Source organism: Hemitrygon akajei, chromosome 4 (genome assembly GCF_048418815.1).
Source record: "Hemitrygon akajei chromosome 4, sHemAka1.3, whole genome shotgun sequence".
Lineage (NCBI taxonomy): Eukaryota > Metazoa > Chordata > Chondrichthyes > Myliobatiformes > Dasyatidae > Hemitrygon > Hemitrygon akajei.
The window spans coordinates 26214642-26236351 of NC_133127.1; the positions used below are offsets into that span (position 1 = coordinate 26214642).

General features: G+C 41.9%; 1 protein-coding gene across 4 annotated transcripts in view; it reads left to right on the forward strand.

Annotated features, from left to right (window-relative positions):
• The first annotated feature begins 10181 nt into the window (after nt 1-10181).
• LOC140726164 (alpha-1A adrenergic receptor-like) overlaps nt 10182-21710 on the forward strand; it is a 69949-nt gene continuing 58420 nt past the window's right edge. For all 4 annotated transcript variants that reach the window (XM_073042159.1, XM_073042158.1, XM_073042160.1 and 1 more), the window contains exon 1: nt 10182-11697. In XM_073042159.1, the coding sequence (XP_072898260.1) occupies nt 10743-11697 (955 nt within the window). In that variant the 5' untranslated portion in view covers nt 10182-10742. The remainder of the gene's footprint in view (nt 11698-21710) is intronic.

Below are 21710 nucleotides of genomic sequence, written 5' to 3' on the forward strand. Positions count from 1 at the left end.
CATTGGGCATATTTAAAGCAGAGGCCAATATGTGATCAGCAAGGATGTCAAAGGATTTCAGGAGAAGGCAGGGGAACGGGGTTGAGCAGGATAATAAATCAGCCATGATGGAATGGCTGAGCAGACTTGATGGGCCAAATGCCAACAGACAAGTCCTGCATAACTCTGGGAGGAATCATAATGGGTTATATTTGCATGAACAACCAACATAGTCTGAGGATTTTGCTGGGGGCAGCCTTCAACAGTCACCATGCTTCCAGTGCCAACATAGAATGCCCACAACTCACTGACCCTAACCGTACGTCTTTGGAATGCGGGAGGAAACCAGAGCACCCAAAGGTAACCCTTGCAGTCACAAAGAGAATGTATAAACTCTTTAAAGACAGCAGCAGCAATTGAACCCTGATCGGTAATTGTAACTCTCGCAGTCACAAGGAGAATGTATAAACTCTTTAAAGACAGCAGCAGCAATTGAACCCTGATCGGTAATTGTTGGTGAGGTAACAGTGTTACACTAACCACTACACTAGCATGATACTTTTTTTTAACAGGATAAGAATAAACTTTGATAGTAACAGTGAAATGGCAGTTACCACTTCATTTTTTTTTAAACAAAGGAAACAAGAAAGCAGATTTTTACTAAGAATAAACTTATAACAAATGTTATACTAATGTAGACAGAATGATTGGGAAAAGAGTGTGAGTTAGCTAGAGAGATTGCAGAAAAGATTCACAAGCACTTTGCTGAGGCTGGAGGCACCAGGTTATGAGGAGAAACTCGATAAGCTACCGTTGTTTTCCCTGCAGCTGACGGGTAAACTTAGAGAGCTTTATAAATCATGAGGGGCATGCTGCAGATAAAGGTAGATTCTTGCAGACTTTTGCCCAGATTAGGAATGTCTAAAATGAGATTAGCACAGTTTTAAAATGAGAGGGGAACAATTTTAAAATGATGTGAGGAGCAGGTTTTTCCTCACAGAGGGTAGATGTATATTGAACAAGCTGCCCCGGGGAAGTGGTACAGTCAATTACAATGAAAACAGCCTGTCATCTAAAACTTTGACATACTTCTATAGAAGCACAGTGGAGGGTATCCTGACTGGTTGCACCATGGCCTGGTATTAAAACACTAATGACATTGAATGGGAAAGCCCATTAAAAGTTGTGGATTCAGCCCAGTCCATCATGGGTTAAGCCCTCCCCACCATTGCACACATCTTCAAGGAGTGCTGCCGTGGGGAAGTTGCATTCATTATCAAAGGTCCCCACTATCCAGGACATGCTCCCTTCTTGTCGCTGCCATCAGGAAGATGATATGTGATCTCCAGGTACCACACTACCAGTTTCAGATACAGTTATTACCCTCCAACCATCAACCTCCTGAACTATAGTGGTCAGCTTCACAGGCTCTACAACTTGTGTTCTCTATATGTCTTACCTTTTTTTCAGTTTTTTTACTTTTTTTGTATTTGCACAATTTGCCGTTGGCCTTTGTGCACAGTATTTCATTGCTTCTGTTGTGTTTCTTTGTACTTAACTGTGAATGCCACAAGAAAATGAATCTCAAGGTAGTATGCACTGACGTATATGTACTTTGATAATAAAATTTACTTTGAACTTTGAATATTTAGAAAACTTTAGGATGGCTGCTTGGAAAGGAAATGTTCAGAGGAATATTGGTGAAATATTGGCAAATTGGACACCCTGACTGGCAAGGATAATTTTGGCTGAAGGGCATGTTTCTATGCTTTATGATTCTGTGACACTAATTGACAAGCTAGCAAACTCTGGCAATGCTAGTAACTTGTCCATCACCGGAATGAAAAACACTTTTTATTAAATTGTGCCTTTATTCAAATGAAAATGGGCTACAGACAAAATATGGAACTGACCATTCTCAATTCCAATATCCATATCAGAGATAAGGTACTGGAATTGGTACCCAAGAAAATGAAAATCAGAAAATATATTAAAAAGAAAAGATAAAAATAATTGCAAAGTATTAGGTCATGCTTAGCTACAGCATTCAATCATTATCATGCTAATGATAAAACACGTTGAACAAATAATTGAAAAATTAGATGAAGTTAATGCTATGGGTAGAACATATTTGGGTGCTTAAAAGGTGTTTGGTAGGATCTTCTGAAACAGACCCTTTAAACATGGAACATGGAACATAGAACAGTACAGCACAAGAACAGGCCATTCAGCCCACAATGTTGTGCTGAACCACCTAAAAGCAAATCAAAAACACCCAAACACTAATCCCTCCTACCTACACCATGTTCATATCCCTCCACCTTCCTTACATCCATATGTGTATCCAAACATCTCTTAAAAACCTCTAATGTATTTCCCTTTACCACTATACCAGACAGCACATTGCAGGCATCCACAAATCTCTAAGTAAAAAACATACCCCTTATGTGCCCCTTGAACCTACCCCCTCTCACCTTCAATGCATGCTGTCTGGTATTAGACATTCCAACTCTGAGAAACACTCTCTGTATACTCTATCTATGTCTCTCATAATCTACCAAACCTCTATCAGGTCACCCCTCAGCCTCCAGCACTCCAGAGAAAACAACCCAAGTTTATCCAGTCTCTTGTGATAGCACATGCCCTCTAAACAAGGCAGCATTCTGTTCAACCTATTCTGCACCCTCTCCAAAGCCTCAACATCCTTCCTATAAAGGGGCAAACAGAACTGTATGCAATACTCTAGATGTGGCCCAACCAGAGTTTTAAAAAGTTACAACATAACCTCCTAACTTTTGAACTCAATGCCCCAACTAATAAAATCAAGCATTCCATAAGCCTTCTTAACCATCTTATTGACCTGTCTAGCCACTTTAAGGAGCTTTGAACCTGGATCCCCAGATCTCTCTGCTCAGAAACTCTGTTAAGGGCCTTGCCCTTGACAGTGTACTGCCTCCTTGTATTTGCTCTACTGAGGTGCAACACCTTACATTCATCTAGGATAAACTCCATCAGCCATTTCTCAGCCCATGTACACAACTGATCTATACTGTGCTCTGATTCTTTGCCAGTCTTCTGCACTATCCACAACTCCACCAATCTTGGTACCAGCCATCTACATTTTTATCCAGATCATATGTATTCATTATAAACAGCAGAGATCCCTGTGGAATTCCACTAATTACTGACCTCCATCTCAAATAAGGCCCTTTAACCACTACCCTTTGTCTTCAATGCACAACCCAGTTCTTAATACAAACAGCCAATTCGCTGTGGATCCCATGCATCTTAATGTTCTGGATTAGCCTCGTGGATGACTTGCCTTCACTCTTGTTCTGCATGGTTCTGAAGTAACTCACAAGTCTGATATACAGGCTGCATTTTCTTCCAAACCTGGGCCAACAAAAGTCTTGTCATGTGGGCAGGTTCATAATTTGTGAGGCGGTGCAATTCACACAGGGGTGCTGTGTGTTCCCAACGCACAGACTCAAAGAAGCCAGTGATATGCTTCTCCACTTTGAATGGTGATGGTTCCCAGGTGAATGTGGGATTGTTGAAGTTTTTCAAGGAGTGTTTAAGTGCATCCTCCAGACTGCTCTTCTGTCTCACTGTTTTCATCCCTGTGACTGAGTTTGGAATAAAGTACCTGTTCCAGGAGTCCAATGTTGGGCATTTAAATAATGACACCCACCTTCCCCTCGCCTGGTTTCACCAAATGCCTGCCAGCTTGTACTCCTTCCTCTCCCCCTCCTTCTTATTCTGGCTTCTTCCCCATTTCCAGCCTTGAAGAAGACACTCAGCCCAAAATATCAACTCTTTATTCGTCTTCATAGCTGCTGCCTGACCTGCTGAGTTCTTCCAGCATTTTTGTGTGTTCTGCTCAAATAATATGGCCTGGTCAGTGGAGCTGACTATTGTAATCAAAGCCTCAGTACGGGGAGAGGATACCAACTTTGATTTACTTATGCTATCAGGATTTTCCAGAGGGAGCAATGATGGCATTTTTCAAGTTCCTTGAGGAGCTTGCGGTACATTGTTAACATCTTAGAAGAACAAGGATCGCTCGTGCCCAGTAGACCATGAGATATTTTTTGTGCTAGCTCTGAGTTCTTGATCTTCAGACACCCTTTCCCTCAACTGGCAGGGGCCATACTGTTGTGTTGAAAACAAGGGTGAATTTCATCATCTATTTCTGCCTTAGCAGAAAGATTTATACCCACGTGCAAGAAATGATCTATGTTTTATTTGGTTTCAAAATGAACTGTTATTGCCAAATAAATGTTTTGCATTGGGGTAGAGGTCTTTATCATTGAATCATAAAACACTACAGTGCAGAAACAGGCCATTTGGCCCATCTAGTCTATGTAAAACTGTTTTTCTGCCTAGTATCATTCTGTCCTGGACCATAGCCCTCCAAACCTCTCCTATCCATGCACTGATCCAAAAATATTTGTCCAGCCAATATTGAGCCTATCCTTTCAAATGTTTCAGTAGATATGCATGGTAACAATTAAAGGAAGAGTAGAAACAAGGTTTTGAAATTGTAAAAAGATAAGAAAGTGGAATTGGAATTGTCACGTGTACCAAGATACAATGAAAAGCTTTTCTTTGCATGCCATCCAGCAGATCATTCCACAGTCAAATCAGTGAATTTGGTAGTAAAAATAAAAACAGAATGCAGAATGCTGTGTTACAGGTAAAGTGCAGTGCAGCTAAACAAAGAAAGTGCAAGGGCCACCATAAGGTCCATTGCGAGATCAAGCATTCATCTTTTAGTGTATGAGAAGTCAATCCTTGAATGTTATAACTTCAAGACAGAAGCTGTCTTTGAGCATTGTGGAGCATGTTCTCAACATTAGTACCATCTGCCCAACAGGAGAGGGGAGAAGAAACAATGACTTCAGTAGGAAGAATCCTTGCCAGTTTTCCCAAGGCAGCGAAAATTGGGGACAATCAGTGCAGGTTGAGTTTGCGTGTTGTACTACTCTCTGTTCAGAACTCTCTGCAATTTCATGTTGTCTTTATTTAAGAGTCAATATTGTTTATTGTAATTTTTTCAGTACACAGTGTAAAGGAGAAGAAAATAATTGCTAGTCCAGATTTGATGCAGGCTAAAAAAAAACACAAAAAGAATAAAGAAACAATAAAAAAACAAAAGAAATGCAATAATTACAAATATGGTTTCAGAAAAATAATTTCAGGATTGAATGACTTGTAATATGAAGAGCGTTTGATGGCTCTGGGCCTGTATTCACCGGAATTCCAAAGAATGAGAGGTGACCTCATTGAAACCTATTGAATGGATCCTTAAGCGAATATGTTTTTTTCTAATTATCCATTATCATCCATCAGCTTTTTTCTTTGGTAGTTGGTAGGGGGTTGACTTTTTTTTATATAAAAAATTTCTTTTATGATGTATGACATATCTTTAAATTTTTGATTACAGAGTGGTATACCTTTATGTGCTATGCTATAACATTTTGATCAATTTTATTACAATATATGAATGTACACAAGCTATGTTGAGATGTATCTATGCGTTGCACTCTGTAAATCTTGTTTTTTTTCTTCTGAATAAAAATATTGTAAAAAGAAAAGAAAGGAATGGTGATAGACCTTGATAGAGTGGATGTGGAGAGGATGTTTCTTATGGTGGGAGAGTCTAAAACCAGGGGATGCAGCCTCAGAATAGAAGGGCATCCTTTTAGAATAGAGATGAGGAGGAATTTCCTTAGCCAGAGAGTGGTAAATCTGTGGAATTCTTTACCACAGGCTGCTGTGGAGGCCAAGTCTTTATGTATATTTAAAACAGACGTTGATAGATTCTTGACTGGTCAGGGCATGAAAGGATCCAGGGAGAAGACAAGAAATTGGTGCTGAGGGGGAAATTGGATCAGCAATGATGAAATGGCAGAGCAGACTCGATGGGCCAAATGACCTAATTCTGCTGCTATATCTTATATCTTATAGTCTGAAAACAATCCTATAAAATACGATATGTAACTAACTGTTATGTACAGTATGTAGACCAACTGTATATACATAAAGCAATACTTAGTGATGTGTATGTACTGGTAGTGGGGGTGGTGGGGTGGGTTAATGGTGGAGATGTTGAATAACCTACTGGCTTGGGGGAATAATTTTTTTGAATCTACTTGTTCGGCATGGGTGCTGAGAAGCCTCTTTCCTGATGGAAGTGGGGCAAACAGTTCATAAGCAGGGTGGCTGGGACCCTTCATGATATTGCTGTCCATTTTCCAGCACTTGTCTATACATACACTCTTTCTACTTTGTTATGTACACCTGTATACCTGCTTGTAAATGCAAATATCTATTCAGCCAATCATGTGGCAGCAACTCAATGCATAAAAGCATGCAGCGATGGTCAAGAGATTCAGTTGTTGTTAAAATCAAACGTCAGAAAGGAGAAGAAATGTGATCTTAGTGACTTTGACCAGACACACAGGGCCACTGGGTGTGCATGTCCTTGATGGTGGGTAGACTGGTGCTGCTGATGAGTTACCAAGCCTACATTCTAGTTGGATCATTGTTGGAATCTATTGATATTAATGCTTTACACTTAGGCACAAATAACTCAGCATCAGAATTTACAATTCTTACCAAATGGTGATGAAGTTGGTGAGGATGAGGAGGAGGAGGAAGTAACGATGGGGAAGAGAATTATGAAGCCTGGTTTGGGTATCTCAGAAATCGCTGGCTTCTTGGGATTTCCATGCACAACATTCTCTAGTGTTTACAGAGACTGGTACGAAAAACAAAAAAAAAAGTCCAATGAGGGACAGCTCTCTGGACGAAAATGCCTTGTTAATGAGAGAAGTCAGAGGAGAATGGCTAGACTGGTTCATGCTGATAAGAAGACGACGGTGTCTCAAATAAAAACATGTTACAACAGTTGTGTGCAGAAGAGCATCTCCGAACACGCAACATATCAAATCTTGAAGTGGATAGGCTACAGCAGTAGAAGACGATAGACATACGCGTGTGGCCACTGTATTAGTTACAGGAGGTACCTAATAAAGGGACCACTGTGTGTGCATGTCCTTGATGGCGGGTAGACTGGTGCTGCTGATGAGTTACCAAGCCCGCATTCTAGTTGGATCATTGTTGGAATCTATTGATATTAATGTTTTACACTTAGGCACAAATAACTCAGCATCAGAATTTACAATTTTTACCAAATGGTGATGAAGTTGGTGAGGATGAGGAGGAGGAGGAAGTAACGATGGGGAAGAGAATTATGAAGCCTGGCTGAGGGGAACGTTGGGTGGGATGGTGAGGAAAAATTCAACATAATGAACGGTGAATCTTAGCAGGTTTGCAAATTAGAAAATTGGGGATTATCATGGATAAATCACAACAAAAACGCTAGGAGAGTTTTCTACACCCCAGAAAATAAGTCAGAATGTAGCAAAGAGCAAAGGAAAATTCTGGAAGTAGAAGAAGTCTAAAAAAAAGATTAAAAACAGCTTCACAAGTTAGCAAGACAATTGCAGGTGATAACAAAATAATATTTATAGATTTCTGGGGATGTAGGATTTGAAATAGGATTTAAAGTTCAATCAAAACTTCATGACGCTTTGTGCAGAGTTTGTGTTTAAAAAGGACACGGAAACAAAAAACAATACGCAGAGCTAAGTTACGTTGTTACCTAAAACGGGGCAAGACTGAGGATTCATACACAGTGATGAATGAAACAGTCGCTCTATGTGTATGTGGACATAAAGGGAAATTCAGAATGAGGAGCCATACATACCAGTTGGAAAATGGAAGGACAGTTATTTTCTCTGAGTGAAATCCTGGTCTTCTTCCCGGAAGAGGCAGGTGACGTGAATAGCTAGTTAGCAAATATTTGGTGAGCGAATATTCCGAAACGGGAATTATAAACACTGAGTTGAAGTAAAGGAGGTGGAGTGCGAGGGAACTCCAGCACAGACGAATTGGTCGAAATGGTCTGTTTCTAAGATAAACCTGCATTCCATATGCTTTTCAGTTCGGGAGAAGGGAACTCGGTTGAGGTATCCCCACAAAGGGCAAATAAATTAGGACAGCACTGCAGCCGCAGATGGATTTTCCACACACATTAATCGATCAGTTTCCAAAACGTGAAATTAACAAGTGTGCAGTGCTGGCAAAATTATACCAACCCACAGAAGGGGGGGGGGGGGGGGGTTATTTTGAAGGAAAACATAGAAAATTAGATGTTTTAGGTCCTTTGCGATAATCAGCTTATAGAGTCTATGGTCTTGCGATTGACGGGTGTTATGTTCATTAAGTCACTACCTGACCTTGGGCTATCTCAGAACGAAGTCTTTTTGGGGTCAGAATATGGCTCGACCTTTCTCCGCACTACATTGCTAGACGGCTGTTGATTAATGTCGATCCAACAGCTACACTTAATAAATAAAATTAATGATATGTCGGGACAGACCTGCCTGAGCTCTGTAGTAATCGATTAGACGTGCTGTTCTCAAGTGTGTGCACAATCAAATTTCGATTAGCCGCGCACAGCGTTCGTGGTTCACTCACTGTTCAGTCCTCAGTGTTTGGCGCTGTATGGTGAGCGCCTTCTTACTTCATAAGCTAAAATAGAAACGCGAACTACTCTTATTCCACTTGTTGCTTATTGATGGGGATCAAGAACCCCTGTAACATGTAGAAATTACATTCACTTTTCCGACATGATGCATCCTCTCTCTTTCTCTCTGTCTCTCCTTCTCACTCTCTCCTTCTCCCTCTCCCTCTCTCTCTCTTTTCTCTCTCTCTTTCCTCTCTCTCTCTCTCTCTCTTCCCCTCTCTTTCCCTCTCTTTCAACCCTCAACTACAAGAATAAATACCAGAGAGATGAATAGGAAGAGAGCGGAAATAGATCCAGGGGTGATGGAGTGAGAGTTAGAAAGTGAGGGATGAGAAGAAAGAATAGTAGGTTAGAAGGTAGAGTATAGGACAGACGAGACATTGGGGAAAAGGCCACAGATGACAGTATAGTTCCTGTGTTCTGTGGGTCAAAGTTAAAAACATAGTGAGACAGAACGAGAAAAGGGCAGGTAGCTATCGTTAGAAACTGAGAGGTTCAAAGACTGAAAGTCTCAGAGAAAGGCAAGGAAAGCAGGTACAACGAAAGCAGTCAGAGCACGGAGGGCTTGGGAAGGGAAAGAGAGGGGAGATAGAGAGAAATACGTAGAAAATTGCATATTGCAGGGTGGACCCCGGGACAGGTCAGAAACAAATAGAAAGCTGATAGAGAGAGAAAAAAAGATTGAGACAAAGTCAGACAGATATAAAGAAAAAAAATCTAATGACAAGATGATGATGGAAACAACGGGAAAAAAACTGGAGATAAAATAAAATCAGTGAAAAAAGTTTTTATCATCTATTTAATTACAAATTTACCATAGTCAATCATATGTTGTTGCGAGCTTAATACACGTTTAAAGGCAGATCTTATTGAAATTAGTGATGGTGCTTTGCATTTAGTTACATTCTGCATGTTATATGGTTATATGGCCAAATCACTTTTAACATTGCAATGTAACGTAATGTTTGATATGACTGGAGTATTTCGCGTGAGCATGGGTCACCATAGGAACTATCTTGTCAAAACTTCTTACTTTTAAAAGTCAATGAATTATTATACCCGCCCTTTTCTCGATAAGTTTAGGGTGGTTTCTGTAAACAAGATCCCCTACTTCCGAGATATTTAAACGATCAAACATTGAGGCGTTTGATCATTCGCTTCCGAACTGCGTATCGCGCCCCGTTGTTGCGAAGCTTTGGAACGTACTGTATTGGAGCCAGGAAGAATCAACGCGCTTCTCCTTCTATAACAGCATGAAGTAGTGAACTGGAAATCCATTTACATGCTATTGAAAGACAAGAGAAACAAATAATACATCAGAGCAGGGGAGAATAATGAAACTCAAAGTAAAATGTTTGGTATTCGCGGCAGAACTGGACAATGAAGGCGTTTATATTTCAGGATTCGGAGGTGAGCAGAGTGGTCAAACGAAACTCGGTATTTTCCAATGGCCCGTTAAGCACTGACAATGGGATAGGTTAGCTGCAGTTTATTTATACGACTCGATGTGATATATTTCTATAAATAAGAACACTTTCCATCTATAGTTGAGTGGCTGGTGGTTGTCCAATAGGTCTCTGCACAGTCGGATCTCTGGTGCCCCCTAACGCTGGCCGCCACAGGCGCACGGGATCCGTGACGTGAGGACCATCCCGAGGAGGCGAGGTTTTCAGGAGATTGAAAAGTGATATTGAAGCTTCAGCACCTAAGTGCTTCAACGGATTTTCAGTAGTGGTCAGCTTTTGGGGAATCTTCTTACTAGTTGTATGACTTTATGTGTGCCTGTGTGTGTGTGTGGGGTGTGTGTGCGTGTGCGCCTGTGTTTCTGTGGGTTTGTGTGTAAGAGAGACGGTAACAATATTATCCCAGGACTGTGCAGATGCTGGGCAGTGAGACTGTGCGGGAAAAGTTGCAGCCGCTTTTGAATGGGAGTCGGTAAAGGAAAAGGATGCCGCCTGGAACAGGGAGCCTAACGGCGGGGCTTCGGTCAAGCTCGAAATGCGATGGACAAGTGGACTTGCCCAGTTACCCTGCAGGACTCAGTCATGGAGCATGAACAACCCCGGGACGGGTTCCGGCAGGGACCGCGGCGCTACGTGGATATCCTTCTGCTTGGAGAGGCTGAAGTTGGCAGACTCACTCACATGGAGACGGCAGTTCTTCTAAAATGACTTTCTCTGAGTTTACCAATGAGAGCTTCCACGGGAACTGTTCGGATGCGTCCACGATTAACTATGGCCTGTCCCCGAATGAGTCCATCACCGCCAACAGGTCAGTCCGCCCCGAGGAGCTGGATGTCAACCAAGCGGTGGCCCTGGGGGTTATTCTAGGTGCTTTCATCCTGTTCGCCATCGTGGGCAACATCATGGTTATTCTGTCAGTGGCTTGCAACCGACACCTACAAACGGTGACTAATTATTTCATCATTAACTTGGCCATCGCCGACCTCCTCCTGAGTACCATCATCCTTCCCTTCTCGGCCAGTCTGGAGATCGTTGGTTACTGGGCTTTCGGGAGAATTTTCTGCGATGTCTGGGCTGCGGTTGACGTCCTGTGTTGCACGGCCTCGATAATGAGCCTCTGTGTCATATCCATTGACCGCTACATCGGCGTGCGCTACTCTCTACGCTATCCAACTATTATGACCGAGATGAAGGCGGTGTGGATCCTGATCATTCTTTGGGTCACCTCCATCGTCGTCTCGGTGGGTCCTCTACTGGGCTGGAAGGAGCCGGCCCCGGACGACGAGACGGTGTGCAGCATTACCGAGGAACCGGGTTACGCCTTGTTCTCCTCTCTCTTCTCCTTCTACCTTCCTCTCATGGTTATCCTGGTCATGTATTTCCGCATCTACATTGTGGCCAGGCGGACCACCAAGAGCCTGGAGGCCGGAGTGAAGAGGGAACGGAGTAAGACCATGGAGGTGGTCCTGAGAATTCACTGCAAGAGCGTGCTGGACGACTCCAACCCCAACTTCAAGAGCAAGGGGCATCACTTGCGCAGCTCGCTCTCCATGCGGCTCCTCAAGTTCTCCCGAGAGAAGAAGGCAGCTCAGACCCTGGGTATCGTGGTCGGAGTCTTCATCCTCTGCTGGCTGCCCTTTTTCACCATCTTGCCGCTAGGTAGGTAGATCGATAAGGTCTAGTTTATAGAATCACGCCGGTTTCACACCTCAGCAGTTTCGCTCTTGTCAGGAACTGGTTAATTGTCACTGTCAGACCAAGGCGCATCTAGCTGTGTGTGACCCCCATTGCCTTATTCTGAAACGAAGCTCTATCTGGGTACGCAGCCAAATAGCATAGAGTCTGCCGGCAGACCCTAGCAGCGATCACTTATTATCCCTTTATTTTCGATGTACGTTCAGTTTCCTATTGTGTCACAGTGAGGTGTTTAAACTTAGTTACGAATGGCAAGAAGCCAAAACCAAAGTACCCAAAATAAACCAGTAGTGAAACTCAATTCTCCAAACAAGGGGATCAATTATGTTCACCTCTCCCCTTCTGGTCACCCGTCACTACTCTCACCCCCAGACCACATCCCCAACCCGGTACTCGGTCTGGAGGGCCGATTGTAGTTAGGGACGCTGCTGTTTTCTGCATGGTTATTTAATTGGATGAACCTGACAGCATTGGCTTACGCTAAGGCAGTTCTCAAACTGCGATGATAATGCCACACGCATTCCAACTTTCAGCAATCCACCCTTTGTCTCCCGACTTTCCCACTTAAATCAACTGGTGTTTCTGTGCTGAGCTGTTGCTCCGCAGTCGGTGAATACGATTTCATTGCGGCTGTGATCCAACTTTAAGTTACCAAGTTAACAGGAAGTTTCACTACACAATTGGGGCAATCAAACTGTTAAACTCGGGAACAGACCTTCGTGTCTGCACAGACCATGATGCCAATCTAACCATAATCCCATCTGCCAGCACATGCTCCTTGTCCCTCTATTTCCTGCTTGCTCATGTGTCTCACATGAACCGGTGATACCTGCTTCCACCGCTCCCAGCCACGCATTCCATTCTCTGAGTAAAAGCGTGCATCATAAATCTTCGTATTTTCCCTTTGTTCTTAAATTTATGCTTAATTCCACCATGGGAAGAGACACCGAGCCCATCTATGCCTTTCATAATTTTATATATTATCAGCCTCCGTATTCCAGAAAAAAATTCTTGTACCTTCTTCCTGATGGCAGCAGCGAAGAGAGAGCATATCCTGGTGGCGTGGCTCTGCTGGTAAAGAATGGCATCAAATCATTAGAAAGATGTCACATAGGATTGGAAGATGTTGAATCCTTGTGGATTGAGTTAAGAAACTGCAAGGGTAAAATGACCTTGATGGCAGTTATATACAAACAGTAGCTGGGGTGTGGACTGCAGGACTCAACAGAAAATAGAGAAGTTGTGTCAAAAGGGAAATGTTATAATAGTCATGGGAGATTGTAACATACAGGTAGATTGGGAAAATTGGCATGGTAATAGATCTCAAGAGAGTGGAATTGTTGAAACCTACAAGATGGCTTTGTGGAGCAGCTGGTCATTGAGCCTACTAGGATCAGCTATACTGGATTGGGTGTTATGTAATGAACTGGTGGCGACTAGGGAGCCTAAGGTAAAGGGACACTTAGGAGACAATGATCACAATATGATTGAGTTCAATTTGAAATTTGATAGGGACAAAGTAAAGTCTGAGGTGGCAGTATCTCAGTGGAGTAAAGGAAATTACAATGGTACGAGAGCAGAGTTGGCCAAAGTATATTGGAAGGAGCTGCTGACAAGGATGTCAGCAGAGCAGCAATGACGTGCGTTTCTGGGGGGAATGAGGAAAGTGCAGCATAGATGTATTCCAAAAACAAAGAAATTCTCAAATGGCAATATAGTACAAGGGAAGTCAAAGCTAATGTAAAAACTAAAAAGAGGGCATACAACAAAGCAAATATTAGCTTTAGGAAGATAGAGGATTAGGAAACCTTGAAAAACCTACAGAGAGAAATGAAAAGAATCATTAGGAGGGAAAAGATGAAATATGAAAGCAATCTAGAAAACAATATCAAGAATAATAGAAAATGCTTTTTCAAGTACGTGAAAAATAAAAGAGAGATGAGAGTGGATATAGGACTACTAGAAAATGAGGCTGGAGAAATAACAACAGGGGAAAAGGAGATGGCAGATGAACAAAGTGAGTATTTTGCATCAGTCTTCACTGTGGAAGACTCTAGCAGTGTGCCAGTTGTTGAAGGGTGTGATGGAAGAGAAGTGAGTGCAGTTACTATTGCAAGGGAGAAGGTGCTCAAAATGCTGTGAGATCTAAAGGTACATAAGTCACCCAGACCAGACGAAGTGCTCCTTTAGGTTCTGAAAGAGGTTGCAGTAGAGATTGTGGAAGCATTACTAGAAATCTTTCAAGAATCATTGGACTCTAGCATGGATCCAAAGGACTGAAAAATTGTAGATGTCATTCCATTCTTTAAGAAAGGAGGGAGGCAGCAGAAAGGAAATTCTTGACCAGTTAGCCTGAAATCAGCGGTTAGGAAGATGCGGGAGTCAATTGTTAAGGATTACGTTATGGAGTACTTGCTGACACAGGACAAGATAGGACAAACGCAGTATGGTTTCCTTTAAGGAAAATCTTGCCTGATGAACCTGCTGGAATTCTTTGAGGAGATTACAAGTAGGATAGATAAAGGGGTGTGCAGTGGATGTTGTATATTTGGAGTTTCAGAAGGCCTTTGACTATGTGCCACACATGAGGCTGCTTACCAAGTTAAGAGCCCATGGTATTACAGGAAACTTCTAGCATGGTTAGAGCATTGGCTGATTGGTAGGAGGCAGCAAGTGGGAATAAAATGATCCTTTTCTGGTTGGCCGCCAGTAACCAGTGGTGTTCCGCAGGGATCAGTGTTGGGGCTGTTTCTTTTTGTGCTATATAACAATGTTTTAGATGATAGAATAGATAAGACCAATAGACCATAAACTATAAGAGCAGGAGTAGGCCATTTGGCCCATCAAATATTCTCCACCATTCAATCATGGCTGATCCAATTCTTTCAGTCATTCACACTCCCCTGCATTCTCCTCATACCCTTTGCTGCACTGGCTAATCGAGAACCTATCTATCTCTGCCTTAAATACACCCAATGACTTGGCCTCCATAGCGGCTAATGGCAACAAATTCCACAGATTTACCACCCTCTAACTAAAGTAATTTCTCCACATCTCTGTTCTAAATGGACATCCTTCAACCCTAAATTCATGTCCTCTTATCCTAGACTCCCTTTCCAATGTGAAGACTGATGCAAACTATGCGTTCAGTTCCTCTGCCATCTCTGCACCTCTCATTGCAATATCTCCAGCATCATTTTCTATTGGTGATATATCTACCCTCGACTCTCTTTTACCCTTAATGTACTTTAAAAAGCTTTTAGTATCTTTTTTGATAATTCATCTTTCCCTTCCTTATGATCTTCTTAGTTTCCTTGTGCAAGTTTTTAAAAGCTCCCCAATCCTCTATCATTCCACTAGCTCTGGCTTCCTTGTATGTCCTCTCTTTTGCTTTTACTTTGGCTCTGACTTCACTTGCCAGCCACGGTAGTGTCCTTCTTCCATTCAAAAATTTCTTCTTATTTGGAATATATCTTCCTTGCACTTCCCTCATTTTTGCAGAAACTCCAGCCATTGCTGCTCTGCTGTCCTTCCTGCTAGTGTCCCTTTCCAGTCAACTTTGACCAGTTTCCCTCTCATGCCATTGTAATTTCCTTTATTCCACTGAAATACTGACACATTGGATTTTAGTTTCTCCCACTCAGACTTCAAAATGAACTCAGTCATATTATGATCACTGTTTCCTAAGGGCTCCTTAACCTTAAGCTCTCTTATCACCTCTGGATCATTGCACAACACCCAATCACAAGCTGTTCTAAAAAGCCATCCCTTAGACATTCTACAAATTCTTTCTCTTGAGGTCACATACTGACCTGGTTTTCCCAATCCATTTTCATGTTAAAATCCCCAACGATTATCATGACATTGCCCTTCTGACACGCCTTTTCTATCTCCTGCTGTAATTTGTAATCTACATCCCGGCTGTTGTTTGGAGTCCTGAATACAACTGCCATTAGGGTCCTTTTACCCCTGCCATTTCTCAACTCAACCCATGGAGATTCTACACATTCCCAGTCCTATGTCATCCCTTTTTAATGAATTAATACTATTTCTTATACACAGGGCCACACCACCCCCTCTGCCTACTAACCTATCTTTCCAATATACTGTATACCCTTGGATGTTCAGCTCCCAATGGCAGCCATTCTTTAGCCAAGTTTCAGAGATGGCCATGACATCATACTTGCCAATCTGTAGCTGAATTTCAAGATCGTCCATTTTATTTCTTATGCTGCATGCATTCAAATATAACACTTTCAGTCTGTAGTTGTTGCTTACTGTTTTAACTGCACATGCCTCTATTGCCCTGTAAATCATCCCACTGGCTGTGATTATGCCTCATCTCCTGCCTGTCCTTTCTATCATCTCTGTTGCTTGCATCTTTGATTTATTTCTGTTTTCCCCTTCCTCAGCTCTTTCACTTCAGTTCCCATCCCCTGCTAAATTCTATTGAACTATCTTACAATAGGGGTTGTTCCTACTTTCCTAATCAGGTATGAATATGATGGACCTATATACAGTACAAAAATATGGGAGTATTACTTCAAAGCTCTCACGAAACTTGCATCAAGCTCCATTGAGTCTACACGGTAGGAATACAAGCAACTTAAATTTCCTGCTGGAACAGTAAACATGCTGTCTTTGCTGATTTAACCTATTTGTACCGATTGTGTTGGCATTACTTATAAGATAGATAACATTTTATTTATTCTGAAGGAAATTATCGTTGCAAGGTTGCTTAGTCAGAAAAAAATATACTTTAAAATAAAAAATGTAAGCATTGAGGTATGAAAAAATACAAAATGCGCATTAAAATGAAACCATATGCTTATGAACTTAAGGAGGAGGAGTTGTAGAGTCTTATAGCTACAGGGAGAAAGGATCTCCTGTGTCATTCAGTGGTGCTTCTCAGTGTGTTCCTAAAGGTGCTCCTCTGCTTGCCCAGTATGCTCTATGAATGCATACAGACTTACTTTCACTTTATTACACACACTGCCTGAGAGTTAACCTCTAAAAGAGGTTCACTTATTGCTCAGGATTCACAAACTGCAGTAAAAAACTCTACAGGAGGAATTCAGTTGATCAGGCAGCAACCACAGAGGCAGAGAGATTATCAAAATTTAGGGTGGAGATCCTGCGTCGGTTCTTACTCAGAATTATTATCACTTATATACAGTGGCGTGCAAAAGTCTGGACACCCCTGGTCAAAATTGCTGTTACTGTGAATAGTAAAGTGAATTTTGTGGTGAGGATGCAGAAAAGGTTTTCTTCTGATGACTCTTCTATGAAGGTCATATTTGTGCAGGTGTCACTGCACAGTAGAATGGTGCACCACCACTCTAGTCTGCTAAATCTTCCTGAAGGTCTTTTGCAGTCAAACAGGGGTTTTGATTTGCCTTTCTATCAATCCTATGAGCAGTTCCCTCAGAAAATTTTCATAGTCTTCCAGACCTCAACTTGACCTCCACCATTCCTGTTAACTGCCATTTCTTAATTACATTACGAACTGAGGTAACAGCTACCTGAAAACGCTTTGCTATCTTCTTATAGCCTTCTCCTGCTTTGTGGGCATCATTTATTTTAATTTGCAGAGTACTAGGCAGCTGCTTAGAGGAGCCCGTGGCTGCTGATTGTTGGGACAAGGTTTGAGCAGTCAGGGTATTTATAAAGCTTTGAAATTTGCATCACCTGGCCTTTCCTAATGATGACTGTGAACAAGCCACAGCCCTAACAAGCTAATTAAGGTCTGAAAACTTGGTAAAAATTATCTGAAAGCTTAAATCTCTTGGGGTCCCCAAACTTTTTCATGGTGCTCCTTTCCTTTTTTTCACTCTAAAATTGTACAGAACAAAAATAATACACTAATCTTGCTTAAAATGTTGAGAAGAATGTTTCATCTTTAACTTCACGACTTTTGGAGATCAGTTCATCTCCTGCTCACTAACTATTCACAGTAACAGACATTTTGACCGGGATACCCAAGTTTTTGGATGCCACTGTATCTTTATCTCGCTCTATATCTCTCTCTCTATCTATCTCTATATCTCTCTATCTGTCTCTCTGTCTCTATCTGTCAATCTATCTATCTCCCTCTACTCTCTCACTCCCCTTGTCACTCTCCCCTCCCCCTCTCTGCCCCTCCTCTCTCTCTCTGTCTCTATCTATCTATCTCTACCTCCACATTAACTATTTATGATGCCATTCATTACAATATTGTGGGGGTTGGGCACCATATCAAGGGAGTTTTGTGTATTTTATGACTCATGAACAAAATCAATTTATAGACGACTGTAAAAATGGATCCTGTTTGTTATCTAAAGTGGCCTGTAGTTAGTGTTTCAGGTGATTAAAGACTCTAATTAGTAGTTCCTAAAATTGTTTCTCTAACCATTACTGGATAGATATAAAGGCAGTAAATGCAATTCCACTCACCGGAACAATGGAATACCATAAGACTTGGGAACAGAATTAGACTATTTGACCCATTCAGTTTTCTTTGCCATTCTATCATGGCAGAGTTATTATCCCTCTTAACCCCATTTTCCTGTGTTTTCCCCATAGCATTTGGCACCCATAGTAATCAAGTACCTTTCAACCTCTGTCTTAAATACACCCAATAACTTTGCCTCCATAGTCATCTGTGGCAATGAATTCCACAGATTCACCACCCTCTGGCTAAAGAAATTCCTCCTCATCTCTACTCTGAAGCTCTGCCCTCTGGTCCTAGACTTTTACCCACTATAGATATTACCTTCTCTACATCCTTTCAATATTTGATAGCTTTCAATGAGATTCCCACTCATTCTTCTAAACTACAGGCACAGAGCCACCATATGCTCTTCATCCATTAACAGTTTCATTCTCAGGCTCATTCTTATGAACCTCCTCTGCCCCCTCTCCAATGCCTGCACTCCCTTTCTTAGATAAGGGACAGAAAATTACTCACAATACTCCAAGTGTGCCCTGACCTATGCCACCAAGAACATATATAGAGATAGGTGTTGATTAAGGGTCGGTGACATCATGAGCGATCCCACAGACCTTGCTGATGGACTGTTTGTCCCACTCCCATCAAAGAAGAGTCTACATCGCATCCACACCAGGACCACCAGACTCAAAAACAGTTACTTTCCCCAAGAAGAAATGGTGATCGAAGTCTCCATCCAGTAACTCCCCCACTACCTTATTATTTCCCATCATTCACCTTATGTAGAGCCTTGCATCACTTTGTGCGCATACAATCAATCTATGTATAGAAGCTACATTATGTATTTATTTTAACTGTGTTTTGTAATTATTATTGTGTTCTTTATCTTTTGAGGTTTTTTTACTGCATCAGATGCAGAGTAATGATTACTTTGTTCTCCTTTCATTTGTGTACAGGAAATGACATTAAACAATCTTGAATCTTATAAAGCATTACAACCTCACTTTTATATTCTAATCCTCTCGAAGGCATTTACCTTCCTTACTATCTATTCAACCTGCAAGTTAACCTTCAGGGAATCCTGCACAAGGGCTCCTGCGAACTCTGAAGAAATATTGGAGGAAGCAAGTGTAATCAACTGTCATAGAATTTGGCTGGACTCTGAAGGGCAAGAAGGAGGAGTTTATCTTCATCATTGTTTATGAGTTCTGTCAGGCTCACTTTGGTTCTGCAGGTACCCAGTGTGCTTCTGGGTAGGTTGGCATAATTTTGGAAGTTTACAGCCTATTCAAGAACTTTGGGGAGGCACAAGGGGTTGGAGTTGGGCTAGTAAGACAATGAAGGCAAGGGTATTGATTTGAGGAGATGATACTGGATTTGAACGAGTAGAGAATAATTCCTGCAGAGAGGGAACTGTTGACAATATCAGCCAAGAACTGAAGTCAATGGTCAGTAGCTTAATGGAAAGTGATTCTAAGGAACAGGAAAGGAGTTTCTTGGATTAGATGCATTCAAGGACGATATGAATGGAAATTGGAGGTGCATCATCACAACAGGGTATTGTAACATGGGCATTATGTTACTAAGAAAAACATTTAGAGTCCCAGACTAACAATTTGATGATTTGAGTTCAAAACAGTAGCAGCTGGCCACATTGATTAATGTATAAAATGATATGGCCTCAGAGAAAGTCCATAAATCTTAAGTCCATAAGTCTCCTCGTGCTCGAGTTTCCTCCCGCAGTCCAAAGATGTGCCTGTTAGTAGGCTGCCTGTAGGGAGATGAATCTTAAGGTTGTACAAAGTGTACATACTTTGATAATAAGTGTACTTTGACTTTGAATTGGGCAACGTAAGTTGTCCTGTGATTAGACTAGAGTTAAATAAGTTAAATAAGTTTAAATAAGAGCTGGGCAGTGCAGCTCGTTGGGCTGGAAAGGATCTGTTCCGTACTGTTTAGCTACATAAATAAATAAATAAGATGAAAGAAAGAAAGATAAAAATAAATAGAAGTTGCCCCTCAGGTCCCTTTCAAATCTTTCCCCTCTCATTATACACTTACCCCTCTCATTCTGATAGATAGATAGATAGATAGATACTTTATTCATCCCCATGGGGAAATTCAACATTTTTTCCAATGTCCCATACACTTATTGTAGCAAAATTAATTACATACAATACTTAACTCAGTAAAAATATGATATGCATCTAAAATCACCCTCTCACAAAGCATTAATACTAGCTTTTAAAAAGTTCTTAAGTAGTTTACTTAAATACATTGAGTCCTAACCCCAGCACTTTAACCTATCTTACTCCTGGCGGTTGAATTGTAAAGCCGAATGGCATTGGGGAGTATTGATCTCTTCATCCTGTCTGAGGAGCATTGCATCGATAGCAACCTGTCGCTGAAACTGCTTCTCTGTCTCTGGATGGTGCTATGTAGAGGATGTTCAGGATTTTCCATAATTGACCGTAGCCTACTCAGCGCCCTTCGCTCTGCTACCGATGTTATACTCTCCAGTACTTTGCCCACGACAGAGCCCGCCTTCCTTACCAGCTTATTAAGACATGAGGCGTCCCTCTTCTTAATGCTGCCTCCCCAACACGCTACCACAAAGAAGAGGGCGCTCTCCACAACTGACCTATAGAACATCTTCAGCATCTCACTACAAACATTGAATGACGCCAACCTTCTAAGGAAATACAGTCGACTCTGTGCCTTCCTGCACAAGGCATCTGTGTTGGCAGTCCAGTCTAGCTTCTCGTCTAACTGTACTCCCAGATACTTGTAGGTCTTAACCTGCTCCACACATTCTCCATTAATGATCACTGGCTCCATATGAGGCCTAGATCTCCTAAAGTCCACCACCATCTCCTTGGTCTTGGTGATATTGAGACGCAGGTAGTTTGAGTTGCACCATATCACAAAGTCCTGTATCAGTTTCCTATACTCTTCCTCCTGTCCATTCCTGACACACCCCACTATGGCCGTGTCGTCAGCGAACTTCTGCACATGGCAGGACTCCGAGTTATATTGGAAGTCTGATGTGTACAGGGTGAACAGGACCGGAGAGAGCACGGTCCCCTGCGGCGCTCCTGTGCTGCTGACCACCGTGTCACTAATGCCCCTTTCCTGGGTAAAAGACTGTATTTACTCTGCCTGTGCCTCTCAAGATTATAAGGTCTCCCCTCTGTGTGCTACACATGAAAGAATGAATTTCTAACCTGCTCATCTTTTGCCTTTATCTCAGGCCGTCGAGTACTGGCAATATTCTTGTAAGATTATATAGGATAACTTTATTTGTCACATGTACATAGAAATATATAGTGAAATCCATCATTTGCATCAAATTAAATCAGCGAGGATTGTGCTGGGCAGCCAGCAAGTGTCACCATGCTTCCTGCACCAACATAACATGCCCAAACTGGACATCTTTGCAAGGTAGGAGGAAACTGGAGTACCTGGAGGAAATCCATGCAGTAACAGGGAGAACATACGAACTCCTTACAGACAGTGACGGGAAGTGAACCCCAATCTTACTGCTGATGCC